The sequence below is a fragment of the Sciurus vulgaris genome, assembly GCF_902686455.1.
Source record: "Sciurus vulgaris genome assembly, chromosome: 8".
Lineage (NCBI taxonomy): Eukaryota > Metazoa > Chordata > Mammalia > Rodentia > Sciuridae > Sciurus > Sciurus vulgaris.
The window spans coordinates 96,152,429-96,170,673 of record NC_136468.1 but is presented as its reverse complement, the minus strand read 5'-3'; the positions used below and the strand labels follow the sequence as shown (position 1 = coordinate 96,170,673).

At 34.8% G+C, this 18,245-nt stretch overlaps 1 protein-coding gene across 1 annotated transcript in view; it reads left to right on the top strand.

The window, feature by feature from the left end:
• Positions 1–208: 208 nt before the first annotated feature.
• Positions 209–18,245, top strand: part of HERPUD2 (HERPUD family member 2) — a gene marked incomplete at its 5' end in the record, with an annotated part of 38,905 nt that continues 20,868 nt past the window's right edge. Inside the window, 3 exons of the mRNA XM_079150594.1 lie at positions 209–355; positions 15,274–15,351; positions 18,121–18,234. Coding sequence (XP_079006720.1) covers positions 209–355; positions 15,274–15,351; positions 18,121–18,234 — 339 coding nt within the window. The remainder of the gene's footprint in view (positions 356–15,273; positions 15,352–18,120; positions 18,235–18,245) is intronic.

Here is an 18,245-nt window from a genome sequence, read left to right as displayed (position 1 = left end):
CCGCTGCCGCCGCCACCACCGCCACCACCGTCTCTGTCCATCCTTGGTACTGGCAATGGCCTTCGTATCGCCAGATGCACTTGTGACTGACTGGAACACAGAATACTAAGAACTGACTTCCGTCCCCATTTAGCCGCGCTAGCGGTAAACACTTGGGCCCATTAGGGCTCATTGCTGCTCCTCCTGACCGTCCGACTTTGAGGGCACCATGGACCAAAGTGGGATGGAGATTCCTGTGACCCTCATCATTAAAGCACCGAATCAGAAATACAGTGACCAGACTATTAGCTGCTTCTTGAACTGGACCGTGGGGAAACTAAAAACGCATCTATCTAACGTGTACCCTAGCAAACCAGTAAGTGTGCAAAAGCCGGGCACAACTGCTCTGACTTGCTGTGTTTTTGCCATGTACCTTCTTTCTGGCTCATCCCCTCTCCTCTTGAATAGGTCTCTTTTGGTAGAGCTCGAGGTAGTTTTAGGTCTGAGGCTGTGAATGTCTCCTGGGTGTTCAACCATCATTAATATCTTCCTGATGAAGTTCAGTTAATTAGTAAGAGTGTGCAGAAATACCAAGAGACAGGATTGGCAGATATGGTAAGGGACCATTTTCTTTAAAGTCATCAGCCTAAAAGGAGAATGATATGCATTCTTTCTGTTTTTGTTTTATTAAAGATAAAGAAGCATACAACCCTTATTTGAGATTGTATGGCTGTCTACATTAAAATTCCATTTTATTGTAAGCACCTCACCCAGAAATTTGCTAATTGTGAAGATAATTTTTTTCCTTGGAAATAGATATATGATTCCTGTAAAAATTATACTTTTAGGGCTGTGTTTCAAGGAGCAGAGTTACAAGTTTCTTTCTTCCACCACCACTCCTTTCTTATTTTTCTCCTGAAGAGGACACAGAAATCTCTTTAATTTAGGATAGTCCTTCTATCCCCGCCTCCACCTCCCAACCATTTGGTATGTCTTTTTATTCCTTTCATAGGGAGTTTATATCACCTGTTTCCCCAAGATCAGTGTGACTTTGTTTTCCATTCTGAATAGGTTTTGGATATTGCAAAGAAATACATATGTACAGTGTAGATCCATTTGTTCCTAAAGTCAGATTTAAAAGGACTCAATTGGTAGTTAAGATGTCTTGAAATAGTTAATGAAAGAAGGATAGTCTCATGTAGAATGAGGTTTTCATATTCTCCATTGTATAAATTTTTCATTCTTGAATAGTGTTCATTTACTTACACTTTTGTTTAAATAATGGAAAGGTGTGGATTTTATGATGGGAACTACTTTTGCATTAGGCAGATTTAAACCTTTTGCATCAGACAAATTTAAGCATGGGTTTACTAGAAGGTATCTATGCCTTCTAGGCTTGTTTTACAGTCTTAAGTTAGGAAGACACTTGGTCTATCTTAAGATATTTATGAATTAAGACCATTTCAGTGTTGCAGTATTAAGTTTGGTTAGGCTTTTAGATTTCTAGAATAATCACAGAATTAGGACCGTTATTGTGAAAACAGGTTTAGAAAAACAGTTGTCATTTGCTGTGTTTGTCAGTATTTTGTGATACAAATATTTTTAGTAGAGGGCAAAATCCCCCCGAAGTACCTAAGTATTTGGAACAAACTAGCTGAAGCTATGGTTTATTCAGAGCTTTTGTTTGAAAGTTTTTCATGATAACTATTTGTTAAAAAATTTCTGCTTTACAAAGAAAATTTCTATTGCATATGATTAGTTTTACACATTTTTGAAATGAAAGTAGCTTTTCAGAGTAGTCAGAATTGAAAGTCAGACTTCCATAGTACTGTTCCTAACAGCCCAGATATCACTTAATATCATAATATTAATATCATAGCCCATGTACATTCTTGATCATATATGTACTTATGTGAGAACTTCATGTTGTACTAATAAAGCAAAGGGACTTGGTCTGCAGTCTGATAGACCAAGAGTTATTACTGTTTTGTAACTTGTCCTTTTAAAAAAGTATTAGGGGAATGTGAAACCTATTTACCTTATCTGCCTGGAAGAAACCTGTTTTTGGCAGTTTTCCCCCATGTATGCTAATCACTAGTGGAGGACTGTCATTGCCCTTGTTTATTAGCTGCTTGAGGAGATCAGTTGCAAAACTTCTCTCTCAACCCTTCTGCCTCTTGTAGACACAGAGATACTTTTTGAGGCTTTACTAGATAATATGCGTCCTATTCATGACTCAGCCTTGTGGTAAACCCAACATTTTTTTTATCCTCCAGAAAGTTTTCTCCAAGTGGATTGTAATGTCAAATAGTATAATGTCCTTTCCAGGTTAATGACAGTTGGACAGGGGTGCATGTGTTTACTGTTAACAATGTCACTGAAAACTTTGTATGGTTATTAGATTTGGCAGGTTTATGTTATGATCATTAGAGATTAATTTGAAGTATCACAGTGGTTGAGCCAGTCAACTGTTCATGGTACCTTACAGCTATGGTAATCATCAACATGGGCCTTGGAGTTCTAAAAATTCACTTAAAAATTTTTTTTAGATGTTGATGGACTTTTATTTTTATTCATTTGTTTATATGTGGTGCTGAGAATTGAACCCACTGCCTAACACATGCTAGGCACACGCTCTACCACTGAGCCACAATCGCAGCCCAAAATTCACTTTTTAATGTTATTTTAAATTCAGAACATTTTCAAAGTTAAGTAATAGTATAACAGAAATATGTTTCTTGTGTCCATTCACAATGACAACTTAACATTGACTGTTTGTTTCAAGTGCTCTTTGGTGGTTTTTTTTTTTTTTTGAGACAAAGTCTTGCTATGTTGCCCCAGGCTGTTCTCCAGTTTGTGGGCTCAAGTGATTCTCCTGCCTCAGCGCCCAAGAAACTGGGACTACCGGCATGTGCCACCACTCTTGGCTGCTGTTTGTTTTGTTTTGTTTTTTTGTGGGGGACTGGGGATTGAACTCAGGAGCACTTGACCACCAAGCCACATCCCCAGTCCTATTTTGTATTTTATTTTGAGACGGTCTCACTGAGTTGCTTTAGTGCCTTGCTTTTTGCTTAGGCTGACTTTGTACTTGATTCTCCTGTCTCAGCCTCCTGAGCCACTGGAATTACAGGTATGGGCCACTGCTGTTTGGTTTTTAAGAGATCATTTCTTGTGCCTCTTCCTTACAGATTTGCTGATGGAGGTGGGTGGACTTGGAAGCAGGGGCTCCATGGCCTTGCAGCAGAGCAGTTCCCCCCAGTAATAAGGAGAAAAGTTGATGGCTTTGGTTGATACTACCCTAGTTGGATCTGATGGGTCCAGGAGTAGGTGAAGGGCCTTGGTTACTGTGGCAGTGGCTTTTGGGAAAGTAAATGGGGACTGCTGGAGGGGAAGAATAAAGATTTGAAGTTGTCTTTTTAGGATTCCTTTAAGGGTAGGTCACGTGTTTACATGCTGTTAAGGAATTCTTGCTCAACTCTATAAATGTAATCTTGAAGTCTTAAGATCTCAGCTTTATGGTCAGTTATTGAATTGACCCTAATCTCCATGTGAATATTTAAAATTCAACTCCCCATCCTGTAAACTCACTACACATGTATCTCTCCCCTCAGAAAGCACACTTTCTTGAGCTTTATTTATTTATTTAACTAGGATTTTCTTGACCTGGCATTCAAATATCTATACCATGTGAAGATGATGATGACTGTCCTTTGCTCTTATGAAGCTCAGGTCTAGTGGGGGATATAAACATGTAAGTAAATAATTATCCTATTGTGTGACTAGTGTTATACAGGAGGAGTATACTGTGCTGTAGGAGCATAGAGAGGGAATGGTCAGTTCTGGTGTGGGGGTTAGGGAAATGTATAGCTATTTGAAGAAAAGGTTCACAGGGACATTTACATTTTCATACAGAGTTGATAACAGTTTTAAGGAGAGGAGAGAAGTCAGAATCTAATAGTTTTCTTTTTGTAACTATCCTTTCATACTTAATGTTGAGCTGATGATTAGATACTTTATACTATATTACTTAGTAATACAGTCCTTAGTAAAAAGATGATAGATCTTTAATGAGCTGTGAAGGGGAAGGTACTTTCTAGTTAAGAATTTAGGCAGTTGCCATATTTATGAAAATATTTCCAAGTCATTAAAAACTTCAGATGTGGAATTGAGCTCTTTTGCAGTGTAGTAAACTTTTGAGTGGTATTGATAATCCATTAGGATTTAGTCTAGGAACTGGGAAGTGTACCAGTTCGTGTTGATGATAATATGTGTAGATAGGTGTGGCTCCAATTCTAATATGATATTTTTTTTTACTTGATGACTTTAATTTTTTAGGTCTTAAAATTGGCCTGTAGTGTGAAATTTGAAATTTAGGTCATTGCTACAAGATGATGAAGATTCCTGTCAAGAAAGGCCACTTTCACTTGAGTTTGGGAGCCTGATCAGAGTTTAGACTTAAATTTTCAGAGATATAGATACCTAAGTAGTTGAACTTAATTTCATTTAGTTAGAATGGACTAAGGAAAAAAAAAATGTAAATCTCTTAAGACCAATTAGGTACTTTTTAATTTATTTCTTCTTACTGTCTGTTCTTATATGCAAATGCTAACTAAGATGTACCTGACTCACCCTGAGTTCAGTGTTAAAGGCAAATCTTTCTGGGACTTGTATTCCCTGGTTCCCATTTTCCAGTTATGCGGTCAAAGTGCCTCTTGATTGTTTGCCTCCTTCTGGGTACATTCCTTCTGTTTTTTGATGTTCTTTTGTTAAACTAAATCAGTCACTTTGAATATTTAGGTCTTCTAACTTGGCTGATGAGCCAATCCAGTCTGTGCTGTTTCAAGTTGTTCTTTTACTCTGAGATTCTGTTAGAATTAAAGAAGCAAGAATGGAACTAGTCATATAGATTCTATTCTGAGAATATAATAACATTCCATAACCAAATTGCCTACAATCCAGAAGGAAGTCTTCAATTCATTTTTCAGAGGAAATAGCTTGTATTATATCATTTAAAATTTGTAGCTGTTATTTTTATAATTCCCTATTACCTTACTTGGGTCATTTTAAAAACCTGCAGCATAATTGCCTCAGAACTGTTGACTTCAAGGAGTTATAATCCATACATGTAGATACTTTTTGTTTTGTAGGACTGTTGTCTTATAAAATTTTAATAAATTTAAGAGGGTTTTATGTTACCTAGCAATATAGTTCAAATTTTTAAAACCATTTGTGAACAAAAGTACTTTCAAATTGAATGTGAAGGTTGATGAAAAATAGACTAAGTTGAAATTTTTAATGACTGCTGACTAAAATTTCTTTTATTACTTGAAGTTCTTTATAGCCTTCTAATGTTTTTTTGAAAAAATAAAAGTACTCCAAAGGTAATGTTTGGTTTAATCATGTATTAATGCTTTTTTAAAAAAGATGTTTTTAGAAGTTTTACTTTGTTTCTCTTTATATACTATTGATTTCATTGTCTATAATCCTTTTATTCATCTGCTCTGATTTTTAGAATACCATTCGTTAAGTAGTTGTTATTGTGTAATTCTACTTGATATGGTTATCACATTTATTTCTCATAGACACTTTACGACATAAGTTTATTATAGCTCATTTTATAGATGAGGAAACTTAAGTTTGGTGATTTTTTTTTTTCCCCCAAGATCATAGAACTCTCAGTAGAATTAGAATTTGGGTCCAGATTGGTTTGACTGAAAAACCTAGGCTCTTATTTATTCTATTCACATTAGATATAATGACTATAGAGTACATGAAGAAAGGCATTTAGGGTCTTGGCCATGTCAATTATATACCTGTAAACTAAAAAGAACCAATTCCACTATAAAAAGAAATGTGTGGGTTTGGATGGTTTGTTATCTTAACAGCTGTGATGAATGGATAATATAGCTGACACTATTACTATTTACTATTTACTATTGTGCTGACACTTATCAGTCTAGTGTGTAGTTAGTTCTGTTTCTGCTGATAAATTTATAGGGAAGATATGGGAATATAATATCCTAAGGCTGCAAAATACTTTCTTGTGGCCTGTCTTTTCATAGTTTCTATGTTTGGGTAATCTCTATTGTACATGCATCTGATAAGTGAATGGCCTGTGAATGGAAACTGCTAAGCAGGGAATGTCCCTTTGCAATTCCAGAATATTATTCTTAAGTCTGTGTGTCAGTTATTGCTGCAGGGAACTAATAGGTCAAGGCTGTTTGGGTAACCATGCTACAGTGTTTCTGAATTTCCTGGGACTTTAGATTGGGTAAATTTAATTGGAAATGGAAGGGAGATATATTCCAGTACAAATTCACCCAATTCATTTTCTACAGAAATTTTGTGCACTTCCTTGTACCCAGTGCTTTAAAACTGTTTGACACTTGTAACTAAACTATATGTAATTACTGAAATGTTAATAGTTATTACTTTTAAAGGATTTGAGCTATCAATTATTTAAACTATCTTGTCAGTTGAAGATTACTCTTATTGAGCAACTAACACACAAGATATTTTAAATTTTAAAAATTAACATTTTAAAATCAGTAGGTGAAATTTGATTATGCTTAAGTCAGATGTAGTAGAAATCTGATTTTTAAGCCATACATAATTATGAGACACATTTAGTCCTTCACATAAAAAATTTAATGCTCTAATACTGTGAATTTTTTGAAATATAAAAATCTTGTTGGTTTTGTAAACTCAGCTCTCAGATCCTTGTGAATATTTTACATGTATTTGAGTTGGATAATATTTTACCTTTTTATTTAAAAATATTTTGTATTGGTATATTTCAATTATATATTATAGTGGGATTCATTTTCATTTGTGTTTGATGTCTAGTTAAACTTTCGAGTTTCAGATAATGGTGTTTGTATAAGCATTTAAAAAAGAAAAATCTTCAGATTTGGACTTACTTTTGAATAATATACAATCAGGTGAACTTTTGTTGCTTTGTTATTTTGCAATGTCTGTTAAGTGAGTATCAGAACTTTTTTGACCCACTGTTTATTAAAGTTAAGCAGCTGTTTATTTTGAACGGAACAGTTCTGTCTCTAGGCTAGGAATATTGTTAGGATGTTTCTATCTTGATCTTCATCTTGTTGTTCACTGTCTCTGCTCTACCACATATGACCAGTTTTGTCTAGGGTAGTACAGTGGAAGTGAGAATAGATGTGTACCTGGCTGGGTGTGGTGGTGCACACCTGTAATCTCAGTGACTTGGGAGGCTGAGGCAGGGGGATGGAGAGTTCAAAGCCAGCCTCAGCCACAGGGAGGTGCTAAGCAACTCACTGAGACCCTGACTATAAATAAATACAAAATAAGGCCGGGGATGTGGCTAAGTGGTTGAGTGCCTCTGTGTTCAATCCCTGGTACCACTCCCCACCCCCCAAAAAATGTGTATCTGACAGGGTCTGCTGTTTGTTATAGGAGTGAGTGCTAGGAAGAATGGTGGTGGTGTTAACAGAAATAGTTTTACTTATGTTACTCTGTGGAGCCAGTAGTTTTATCAGTAGAATCTTTTATTTGACAATTTAGTTAGCACTTTCTGATTTGCTAATCCTGAGTTTTATGGCTTCTTACATATAAGGATACCCTGTATATTTTTTTAAATTCAGAGAAAAATGATCTTTATCATGTTAAGCTACTGAGATCTTGGAATTTGTTATAGCAGCCAGTATCACTTATCTGAACTAATATAAAAAGGAAATTTTCAACAGAGGAAAATGTTATTAGCAAGACTGGAGAAATAAAATTATATCAGTTTTGCAAGTTGAATTGAAAACTTTTTCCACATTTTTTTATTGTACATATTAATGGGATTTGTTGTTACATATTTGTGCATGCACACAATATAACAGTATAATTTGAAGTTGAATTTAATTTAGATTGAGACCTCAAAGTCTGTATTTTACTTAATGCTGTAGCTTATAATTCCAAAATAACTGGTTGAAAATTCAGTTGTTACTGTCATTAGTTATGTCTGACAAGTGTTTCACCTGATATTTACATTAAATTAAACTGAAGAGGCAATATTTTTAGTGACAGAAAAAATTTCAAATCTCATTTCTTGCCTAATTTAGACACATAAGGAACTTATTTTACTGTTTTCAGTCAGTAAAATGGAAGAATTCCTTTTTCTTTTAAAACTTCAGATTTTTTGAAGGCATTGGAATATTCAGTTGAGAGTAACAATATTTTTCTTATTGAATTATAATTTACATACTATAAAGTTTGCTCTCTTAAAGTACACAACTCAATGGTTTTCACTATTTTCACTGAAAGGGATATGGACCTTTTTGTTCTTGACATTCATGTTCCATTTAGAGATACAAATGTGAATGCAATAACAGATTGTGATTTATGTTAGGAAGGAAATAAGCAGTGTGTGTGAAAGGGAATACGGTACTAAGTTTGTAAGTCAGGGAAGACCTGGCTGAGGAGGTTTTTAAAACTAAGGTCTAAAAGATGATTAATAGCCGGTTACATAGGAGCTGGAAGAGAATAGTGCTTGGAAGAGTGTCTTGAGTTGGGGAAGAACTGGAGGATCTAAGTGAATGCGCCTCTCTTTAATGAGGGAGAAAGAATACTATCCGCAGAGGTTGGAGAGAGATGGATGCCCGGTCTGGCCATGGTTAAGGAATTAGAATTAAATTCAGTATAGTGGTATATCTATCAGGTATACCTATCAGTATATATATCAGAGAGTGAAAGGAGTGAATTTTGTTTTTAAAAGATCACACCAACTATGGATTTCAGAATGGAAGCAAGGAAACCAATTAAGAGGCTATTGCAGAAGCCCAGGTAAGTGATAATCATTTAGATTAGGCGATGGAGATGGAGATGGAAAAATGTAATCAGATCTGTGAGGGACTTGTAGATATTATCTGTAGGACTTACTGCCAGTCAGGTATGAGAGGCAAGATAAAAGAAAGAAGAATGGAGAATTATGCTCATGTATTCTGCTGGTGGCAAGTTGTTTTAGGATAGGGAAGAAATAGGAAATGGGAAAAAAGTTTTAAGGAATTAGGAATTGAGATCCATTGTAGACATTTTGGCTTTGAGTTGCCTATTAAGAAGACATCTGAAGGTGTCATGTGTTACCGCAGTTGTATATGAGTCTGGGTCTGAGAGGGAGAGAGAGGACTTAGATAGAGAGACAAATTTGTAACTCATGAAGAAACCTAGCTTTTAGAAATTGGATGGAAAATTTAGCAAGGGACTCTGTAGGGGCAAAGAACAGTCATTTGGATGAAGTGTATAAATGCTCCATAATGCTTTTTCTGTGCTTTGATCCTTCTCCCATAGGTGCCAGTGGGAAAGACTGGGATGTCTTTTCTTCTTGCAAATGTCGGGCTCTTTTGCTGGGTGCTGTTGGGTCTTTCCCTTGTCTGAATGAGGGACTTAGCTATTGCCCAGCCTTTCTGTTCATAGGAGTAAGGCTTTAAGAATAATTTTGGGATAAGGCATTACCATTTTCTCTCTGGGCTACTAGTTAATACTAGTTTAGTCAACTATATTTTGGGTCAAACGAGATTATGCTAACTCTTAACATTTAATTATTTATATGTGTCTTTCAAACTGGAACCCACAGTTTTTGAACTCGGAGTACTCAAAATCTTTAATTTTGAGTTTTTTTATCTTGATTGAAGAATCAGTAGTAGTCTGGATGATTACTTTATAGCTGTTATTCTATTTCTTCCCTTTCCTTTAATGTAAAACACCTTTTAAGTTGTATATATTTACTGTTTCATACTATCCTCCCCTCCTTTTCTCTTGAATCCATTGCAGGTATGTTTTTACCTTGCCATTCTCAAGATAACTTTCATAAATCATTATTGATCTTTTTGTAGGATGCTTTGGGAGGAATGCAGAAGCACACAGAATAATATGAGGGAAGAACACACTATTTTAATACCAAGGACCTGGAAATGTTCAAATATTTGTTAGTAAACTATAGTACTTCCATATATGGGTTATTATATGTTTGTCAAAAAGAATAGGAAAGTATCTCTATACTTTTATGGTATAATATCCAGAGTATATTGAGAAAACAAGGTTTTTGGAAGTTAAGTATAGTGTTCAACCTTTTAGGTAAGAAAGGAGGAGAAATAGAAGGATGTGTATTTAGGTTTGTTATATTGTTAAAAAGAAATAATGAAAAGTAATCTAAAATTATAAGGGGTACAGAGGACAGAAACTAAATTTCTCTGTACCTTGTAAAGTTTTAACTTTATTGCCATGTATGTCATATATAATTCAACAAACCCCAAATTAAATAGAAAATAATTCCCAAGAAGAAATATAAGAATTTAACAATATGAGAAAGGTGACAGTCGAGAGAAGAATTATTTCAAGTTACTTTGAAACACAGTATTTTGACTGCATATTTCTAGTGGCATATATCCGAAGGCTAGAAAAATGCTACAGGAAATCTTAAGATTTCATACAATATTATAGGAACAATTATATGGCAGGAGAAAACAATAAGTACATTTGCTAATGGCATGTTTGTTGATTATTAGTAATCAAGGTTTTCAGGAAGAAGATAACATAAGCAAAAAATGTTTAATTGAAATGGGAAATAAAAATCTGAACTCAGGATTTAAGTTTCTCTTTCTAAAAAAATACTTTTCTAGCTTTGCTCATTGAAGAATTTCAGAAGTTATGACAAGTAAAAATAAACACTTGTTATCTCTCAGATTTTGGTCTTCAGATACCAGTTCCTGTTAAAAGGAATCAAGGCTCCTGGAGTAGTGACTGATTCTAGGTCTGTAAGTGTAGAGAATGAACCTGGGTGTTTTGTGTCTGAAAAAAAGGGAAACTGTTAGAGTAGATACAGATCATGCCAAAACAACACTGGAGCCAACTTGAAGGGTCTTCTGCTGGCCAAAGATGGAACAATGTGAGGATAAAAAAAGGGGGAGAAAAGATGTCTTTACATTGAAAAACATAAAATTCTGCAAGCTCATAATGATACTAAAAAGAAAGTTCATTGGTCACTGTAGAGGTGGCTTGCACTGTCACCTTGAAAAGTAATGAAAGAATTGTGTGTACATCTTTGCTGATTATATGAACTGGGTAACCAAATATTTGATGGGGTTAAGTTCTTTTAGAAGAATTGTATCTAATAAATACAGGAGGATTTATAGGATTAAAAATAACAGTTCTCTACATAATGAAATAATACATCTAGGTAAGTGAATGTAGGTAATTAGTAAGGTTGATGGGAACTTTGTAAGGGATAGATTAGGCTGACGGTATCTGAACTTATTGATCCATCTCAACTTTACTAAAAGTGGATTATCTAATCCACACATGCTGATAATGATGTGATGCAGGAAGCACATAGCACTGTTATAAAGTACTCTTGTCAAAGAAAAAGGATCTGAATATAATCAACCCTCTATAGCTAACCACTACAGTGTATAGTACCAGGAGGATACAGTCAGCCAGAACAGATTGGGAAATTCTATAAAACAGATTCCATGATTCCTTCAGCAAATAACATGGGCAAAATTAGAAGGAAGTGGAACTGTGAAAAGAGTAAAAGGGATATAACAATCCAATCCTGTGAGTGAACCTTGTTTGAATTCTGACTGAGACAAACCATCTCTAAAAGAACATTTTTGAGTAGGTGGGAAAAATTGAACTGCATTGTATTACATAATAAGAAATCATTCTTTTGTTGAATGTAGTAACATTGTGGATACTTTAAGAAAACTGGTTACAGATACACACTAAATCTTTACAGTTAGAAAGAGATGATGTATGGAGTTTGTGTTAAAATACTTTCTTTGGGTGAGGGAGAAAGAGAAAAGAGGGAATAGAATAGATGAAACAAGAAAAGAAGAATGTTGGCAATGATTGAAGCTGAGTATTTTGAGAGTTCTTGAAGATGGTACCTGGGGGTTCATTTTATTTCCTCCACTTTGTGTATGTTTGAGAATTTTTATAATAAGGTATAAACATTCATAAAAAGATGTCCTTTATGCAGAATAATGATACAACAGAAGTATCTATTGATTAAATGTTTGATCTAGTGAAAAAGTGATAATTTGATGGCTGTAATACTTATTAAAGAAACTTCTTTAGGTTCTAGTATAATGTTTCCAGAGTTCTAGGGTCCTGGCTCTGGGGATCTCAACAGACCAAACTTGGCCACCTGTCCCAGTATGCCAATTGAGGAGATAGCAGTGGTGAAGGGCACTAACAGAACTTTAATCATTGTGACCACACAGGGATAGATTAGGAATTCAGTGATCAACAATCTATCTTTCAGGGACTGACAGAAAATTTGAGGTTTTATAGGAAAAAAAGCAAAGTTGGGGACTTGGATGGGTTAGGTATTTGCATAGCTGGCAGGCCATCTTGGTCTGGTTGATCTTTATCTAAGGATTGGTTCTGTGAAGCTCTGGGAAGGTCATCATCACTTGAGGGGGGTGCAGTTCAGTTCCTAGATGAGATGACTGCTCCTGCTTAGGTGGGCAGCCTTGCTTCAGTCATGGGATGCTTCTGTCATTGGGTTAGGGTGTTTCTGTCATGAGGTAATTGTTCCTGCTTAGTGGGGCACTCTCATCATGGGATGATCTGTTCTGTGAGACTTGCCATTGCTTAGGGATAATTTTATTTCCTTATCATAAAGATGCTTATCAGACCGCTGGTCCTGGAATCTAAGATATCTGCAGAAGATATCAGGGAGCTGAAGTTGTAGCTCAGTGGTAGAGTGCTTGCCTAGCACGCATGAGGCACTGTGTTTGATCCTCAGCACCACATAAAAATAAAAAAATTAAAGGTTCATCTACAAATATAAACATATTTTAAATAAATAGATAAGTAAAATAAAGGTATTGTGTCTATTGACAACTAAAAAATTTTTTTATAAAAAAAGTGACTGAGAGGGAAAACAAGTTAAAAGAGGTAAATGAAATTAGGGAAAAAATGAAGTTGGTTGGTTCTGTATCTGGGCTTTCCTTCAATAATTACATTGTAGAAATTTATAAGGCATTAGATATTTCATTTTGGCCAGGGGTTAACATCATTCATTATTTAGCATTTAATTTATGTTTATGTAATTTACACTTTACACTTCATTGATGGTAAGGGTATGGGAGAAGAAAACAAAAAAGAAAACTCAGTTTCTTCAACCATCCACAGAACTCAATACAGATACTTCTGTGACCTCTGGTGGACAAAATGTGTGAGAATTTCTCCCCACCAGCAAGCAGATAATTGCAGCTAATTCTCCAGCAGACACCGACTGGGTGTCCTCTAATTCGGTTGAATTCTGACACTATCTGGAGATGTGCTCAGTCCCACGAGATACCAACCCTGCCCGACTTCAGATGCTCAGTATAAGAACATAATAGTGGCCTGTGTTTCTGACCAACTTGCTATAAATGAGGGTTCTCTAGATTCCCTTTTGGGTTGGTTAGTTTGCTAGAGCAGCTCATAAAACTCAGGGAAACACTTGGCTTATATTTACTCATATATTCCAAAGGATATTACAAAGGATCAGATGAAAGACCAGATGGAAGAGATGCATAAGGTGAGATATGGGAGAAGGGGTGTTGGAGAGCTTTTGTGTCCTTTCTGACACACCACCTTCTAGGATCTACAAATACTAAGGTATTCTGCTATGAGAAATTTCTCCAAACTTAGTCCTTTTGGGGTTTTTATGGATGCTTCATTACATAGGCATGATTGATTAAATCATTGGTCATTGGTTTGCTAATTCAAACTTTGGCCCCTCCTTTTGGAAGTTGGAGGGTGAGACTGAAATTTTTAACTCTTCAATCATGTGAGCTCTCTAGGGATCCCCAGCCATCAATCATTCCTTAGCATTCAAGAGATACTCTTGTCACTGGAGAGTTCAGGGATTTTAGGAGCTGTATTGGAAGGAAATGAGATGAAGACCAAATACATATTTCAGAACATTGCAGTACCCCCTCTCAAACTTTATATGTATTGATAAGAAATTCGGAGGCTAGTGATTTTTATCTAAAAAGTCTCATGTCATATTTGGTTGTTTACATATGGGAGTGTGTATTTGTATATTTTAGAAATGACTACTCAAAAATGCTTCCAGGACAAACTGTACCTAACAGTTAAGTATCTTAGCTAACTGTGCCTTTTCCTTTGTCTTTGGGGTATAAGGACGCCTGAACCACAGCTCTTAGTCAGTAGGACAATTTTTATTACAACTAGTTTTAACATATGACTCTTTTGTAGTAGTCATGTTGAACATATAGTCTGTTTAAAAATTGTTATAGTTGGGGCTTGGATTTTGATTTTTGGGTTTTAACAGTTGATATAGCTGATATTTTTTTAATAGAATTCAAGGACTGTTTGCCTGCAAATAAGTCTTATGGAGACTAACACAAATGCTTTAATTTCAAATATGCAAGCTATGTGAATATTAGCAGATTTATCATTAAGAATAAAATATGACAGCTAACCAGGACATTTTTTGTGTCCTGGGTTGTGTATAGAGATGGCAACTGAGTCTTCAAGTATTTTTGTTAATTTTTTTCCAAGTCTTGGGTTTTTGAAAATATATAAAGCACAATGTCAGAGGTAATAAAAACTAGAATAGATACACGAATTGTAATTAAATTCAAATGACTCGAATTAAAACCAATAAATTGTTCTGCATTATGTTGTAAAGAAGAAAATAAATCTTATGTATTTTAGATTAAAAACTCTGACAAAACAATGCCAAATAACTCTGGTGACCTTGAAAATTTATCCTGTTGTTAACTACTTAAATTCTTTTGTGTATGTGCTGGGAATTGAACCCAGGGCACCTTGCTCACCAAGCCACATTTCCAGCCCTTTTAATTTTTTGAGACAGTATCTTGCTACGTTGTCCAGGCTGTCCATGAACTCATGATCCCCTTGCCTCATCCCCCAGAGTCTCTGGGATGATAAGTGCACACCATCATGCCTGGCCTATTGTTGGCCATAATAAAGGTCAAACATTTTTCTCATTTATGCAATCTTGAAGGTTTTTAATGATAGTCATGTGTGCATCATAGTTGAAAAGATTACCAATTTATCTCTTTTTTGGCCACATTTTAAAAATATCATAATTATTTTTATTATTTTATTATAGGTATGCTGCTATTTGCTGAGCACTTAAGTAGAATTTAGAAAAACAAATTATTAATTTATGTCAGTTTTTTGCTTAATTATCCCTAGAGGGAGTTTTATTTCACCTATATTTAGTCATGCTTTTCCCAACTTTGTTTGTATAAGTAATAAAGTTGAATTCTTTTCTTTATCCCCTAGTTGACGAAGGACCAGAGATTGGTGTATTCGGGCAGACTACTTCCTGATCATCTGCAGCTAAAAGACATTCTCAGAAAAGTAAGCTTTTCTTCCATTTTTTGAAATCAGATATATTCAGAGTTTGTGAGAGGAGATAAATTTCTCCAGTTTTATCCAACCAGTTCAGTTTTTATTTAAAATCAACCATGTTGGGTTAGCCTAACAGGTAAAATAAATTAGAAAGTAAGCAATATGATAAATTGAGATTAGTTTGGGTAAGTTTTATATTTTCATCTGATACCTAAATTTAAAGAAGGATTATAATATATTTGTGTTGGTGTTTGTCATCTTTTGTAAGAAAACACTAATGACTTACAAATGGAATAGGAGTAGAGTACTCAGTAGGTGGTGAAAGACTGATAACCGTCTTTCCTCCAAATCCTCTTTAAACCTGACTGCATGACAATTTAATACAGAATGCTTGGTTTGGGAGTTTCATTTCAGGATAGAAAGTAGAATGAAGCCCAACTGTTGTTCCCATCATCAAACTTTGATTGCTAATGCTCATAACTTAAATACATTTATTTCAATGTAGTTTTTTTGACAATTACCTTGAATACTAGTTATTTTAATGGCAGCTTTAAGCTCATATTTATTTGTAGGATTTATACTTTGAAATTTTACTTTTTTTGTGATTATGGCAGAGTTGAATAGGTTTATATTTTGCTTTTGTTCTTTGACTTAACTCTTAATATGGTTCTGGTTTAGAAGGTTTGCATTTTATTCTGATGTTTATTGTGATGTTTATGTATTCTGATGTTTCTCACCTTATGCCACTATATTCCTTCTGCTTGGTTGACATTTCAGCTTTGCCAGTGTGACTTGGTACAGGCATTTCCATTATGTAGTTTCAAATAACCAAAGTGGTTTAATATCTGCCCCCTCAAAAATAATGGAATTTTGCAGCAGATTCTTTTTTTTCTTTTTATAGTAGACTTTATTTTGAGGGAGAGTTTTAGGTTTATAGCAAAATTGAATGGAAGGTACAGAGATTTCCCTTCACATGCGGAGCCCATCTCAGTGTCGACATCCTGCACCAGAGTGGTACACTGGTTATCATCAATGCACCTACATTGACATATCACTCAAAGTTCATAGTTTACATTAGAGTCCACTCTTGTTGGTGTATATTCATTCTGTGGGTTTTAGCAAATGTATATATGACATGTCTCAATTATAGCATCATGCTGAATAGTCCAAAAAACCTCTGTCTGCCTATTTTTTTTTTTTTTTTCTGTTTAAAAGTATTTCTGTTATCTGCTTTGAAATACAGGTATCTTTACTATTTTATCTCAAGGATAGCTCGAACTTACACATGAATACTTTTAAAAAGACTTTTGCTGCCAGAAATAGTTTTAGACAAGGTGATTTAAAATTAAAGCTGCCTTAGGGAAAGAACTGTTATGCCCTTTATATCAAGCATTTTGAGCAGTATGTTTACATTTCTAATAGACCATTGAACTGGTTTTGTGGAAGATGGTGTTACATTTTGCCATTAGGTTTACTCGTTTAGTTATAAAATATTTTATAGAAACATTCTCCAAAGTTGAATCACTGAGTTGTGATTAGTATGCAAATTTGGACCTAGGTTTCTAAGGGTAAACATTTTATATTTGAATATTTTTTGATATTCTGTATGCAAAAGCTGAGATGACATTGTAAATTAGAAGCACCTTCAAGCACATTTCATGTTACACTGTCTCTGATGCCTTATCTTAGCATTCTAACCCCATTAACTTCTTCCTCTGAACTCCTAAAGTGGTTAGAGTTTGTGCTTCTGTTTTATGCAAAAGACTCACATATTTTATGTTTTTCTAACTGTGCTGTAATGCACTTGTCTGGTCTCTTAACAAATGTCTTGAGGCTTTTGTGAAGGGGCTGACCTTACCTTTCTTGGATCCATCTCAGAATTAAGCATGATTCTAGGTTCATGGGAGGCAGCTGATAATCAATTCTTAGTTTCTAGTAGCATTGCTTCCTTTCCTCACCACTAGAAATCTTTGTTTTCTTCCTGCCTCTTTTTATCATTCTGTTGCTATTTTTTATCCTCCTTTTTAAAAAATTGCTGATGCATCATTCTTCTTTGTCCTCCTTTGTTCTTTTTTTCCTCCATCTTATACTAGCTTTGAGAATAAAATATGCATGTTCTAACTAAGGTAAAATGCCATGCTTAATCATTGTTTAGCATATTTTCTTTCAGTTGTTGGTTTGTGGAAACACATGGTATATTTGTAGAGCATAGTTTAAACGTATACTTTATTTTTTGCATAAATGTTCCAGATAAAAAGTTTTTGACTTAAAAATTGGGCAAACACCAATAACAGCTAAAATTAAGACAAATGATATTGTGATGAAGTTACTTGAATTTCTTTTATGGGTGCTAACTCTCAAGCATTTGAAATAGTTTCACTATTCGAAGTTGGTGGGCTTAAGCTTCATTGTGACTCTTAACCAGTTCTGATATTAAGGTGCTACTTGTTTTATATATTGAAAAAATAGATTGTGATCATCCAACTTTACAGCATAGTTTGCTTTAAGACTGCTTGGAATGCAAAGTAATAATTTTTTAGTATAGCACTTACTGAGTACTTAGACCATTTTTCAAGCTTGGAGAGAAAATATTGAATTCAAAAGACCCCTAAATATTAAGGTGGCAAACTTACCTTCAAATTACAACAGTTTATTACTAATAACTGGCTAGACTAGAAAGGAAATGTAAATTTTAAGTATTTAAGCTTAGCTACTGACTTTTTAAAATTATATTTTCTAGTTACTCCCCTTTAAATATGTAATCTTCTTTAATTTTAGCAAGATGAGTATCATATGGTTCATCTAGTATGTACTTCTCGGACTCCTCCCAGTTCTCCAAAATCCAGCACCAATAGAGAAAGTCGGGAAGCATTGGCATCCAGCAGCAATTCTGTGAGTTGTTT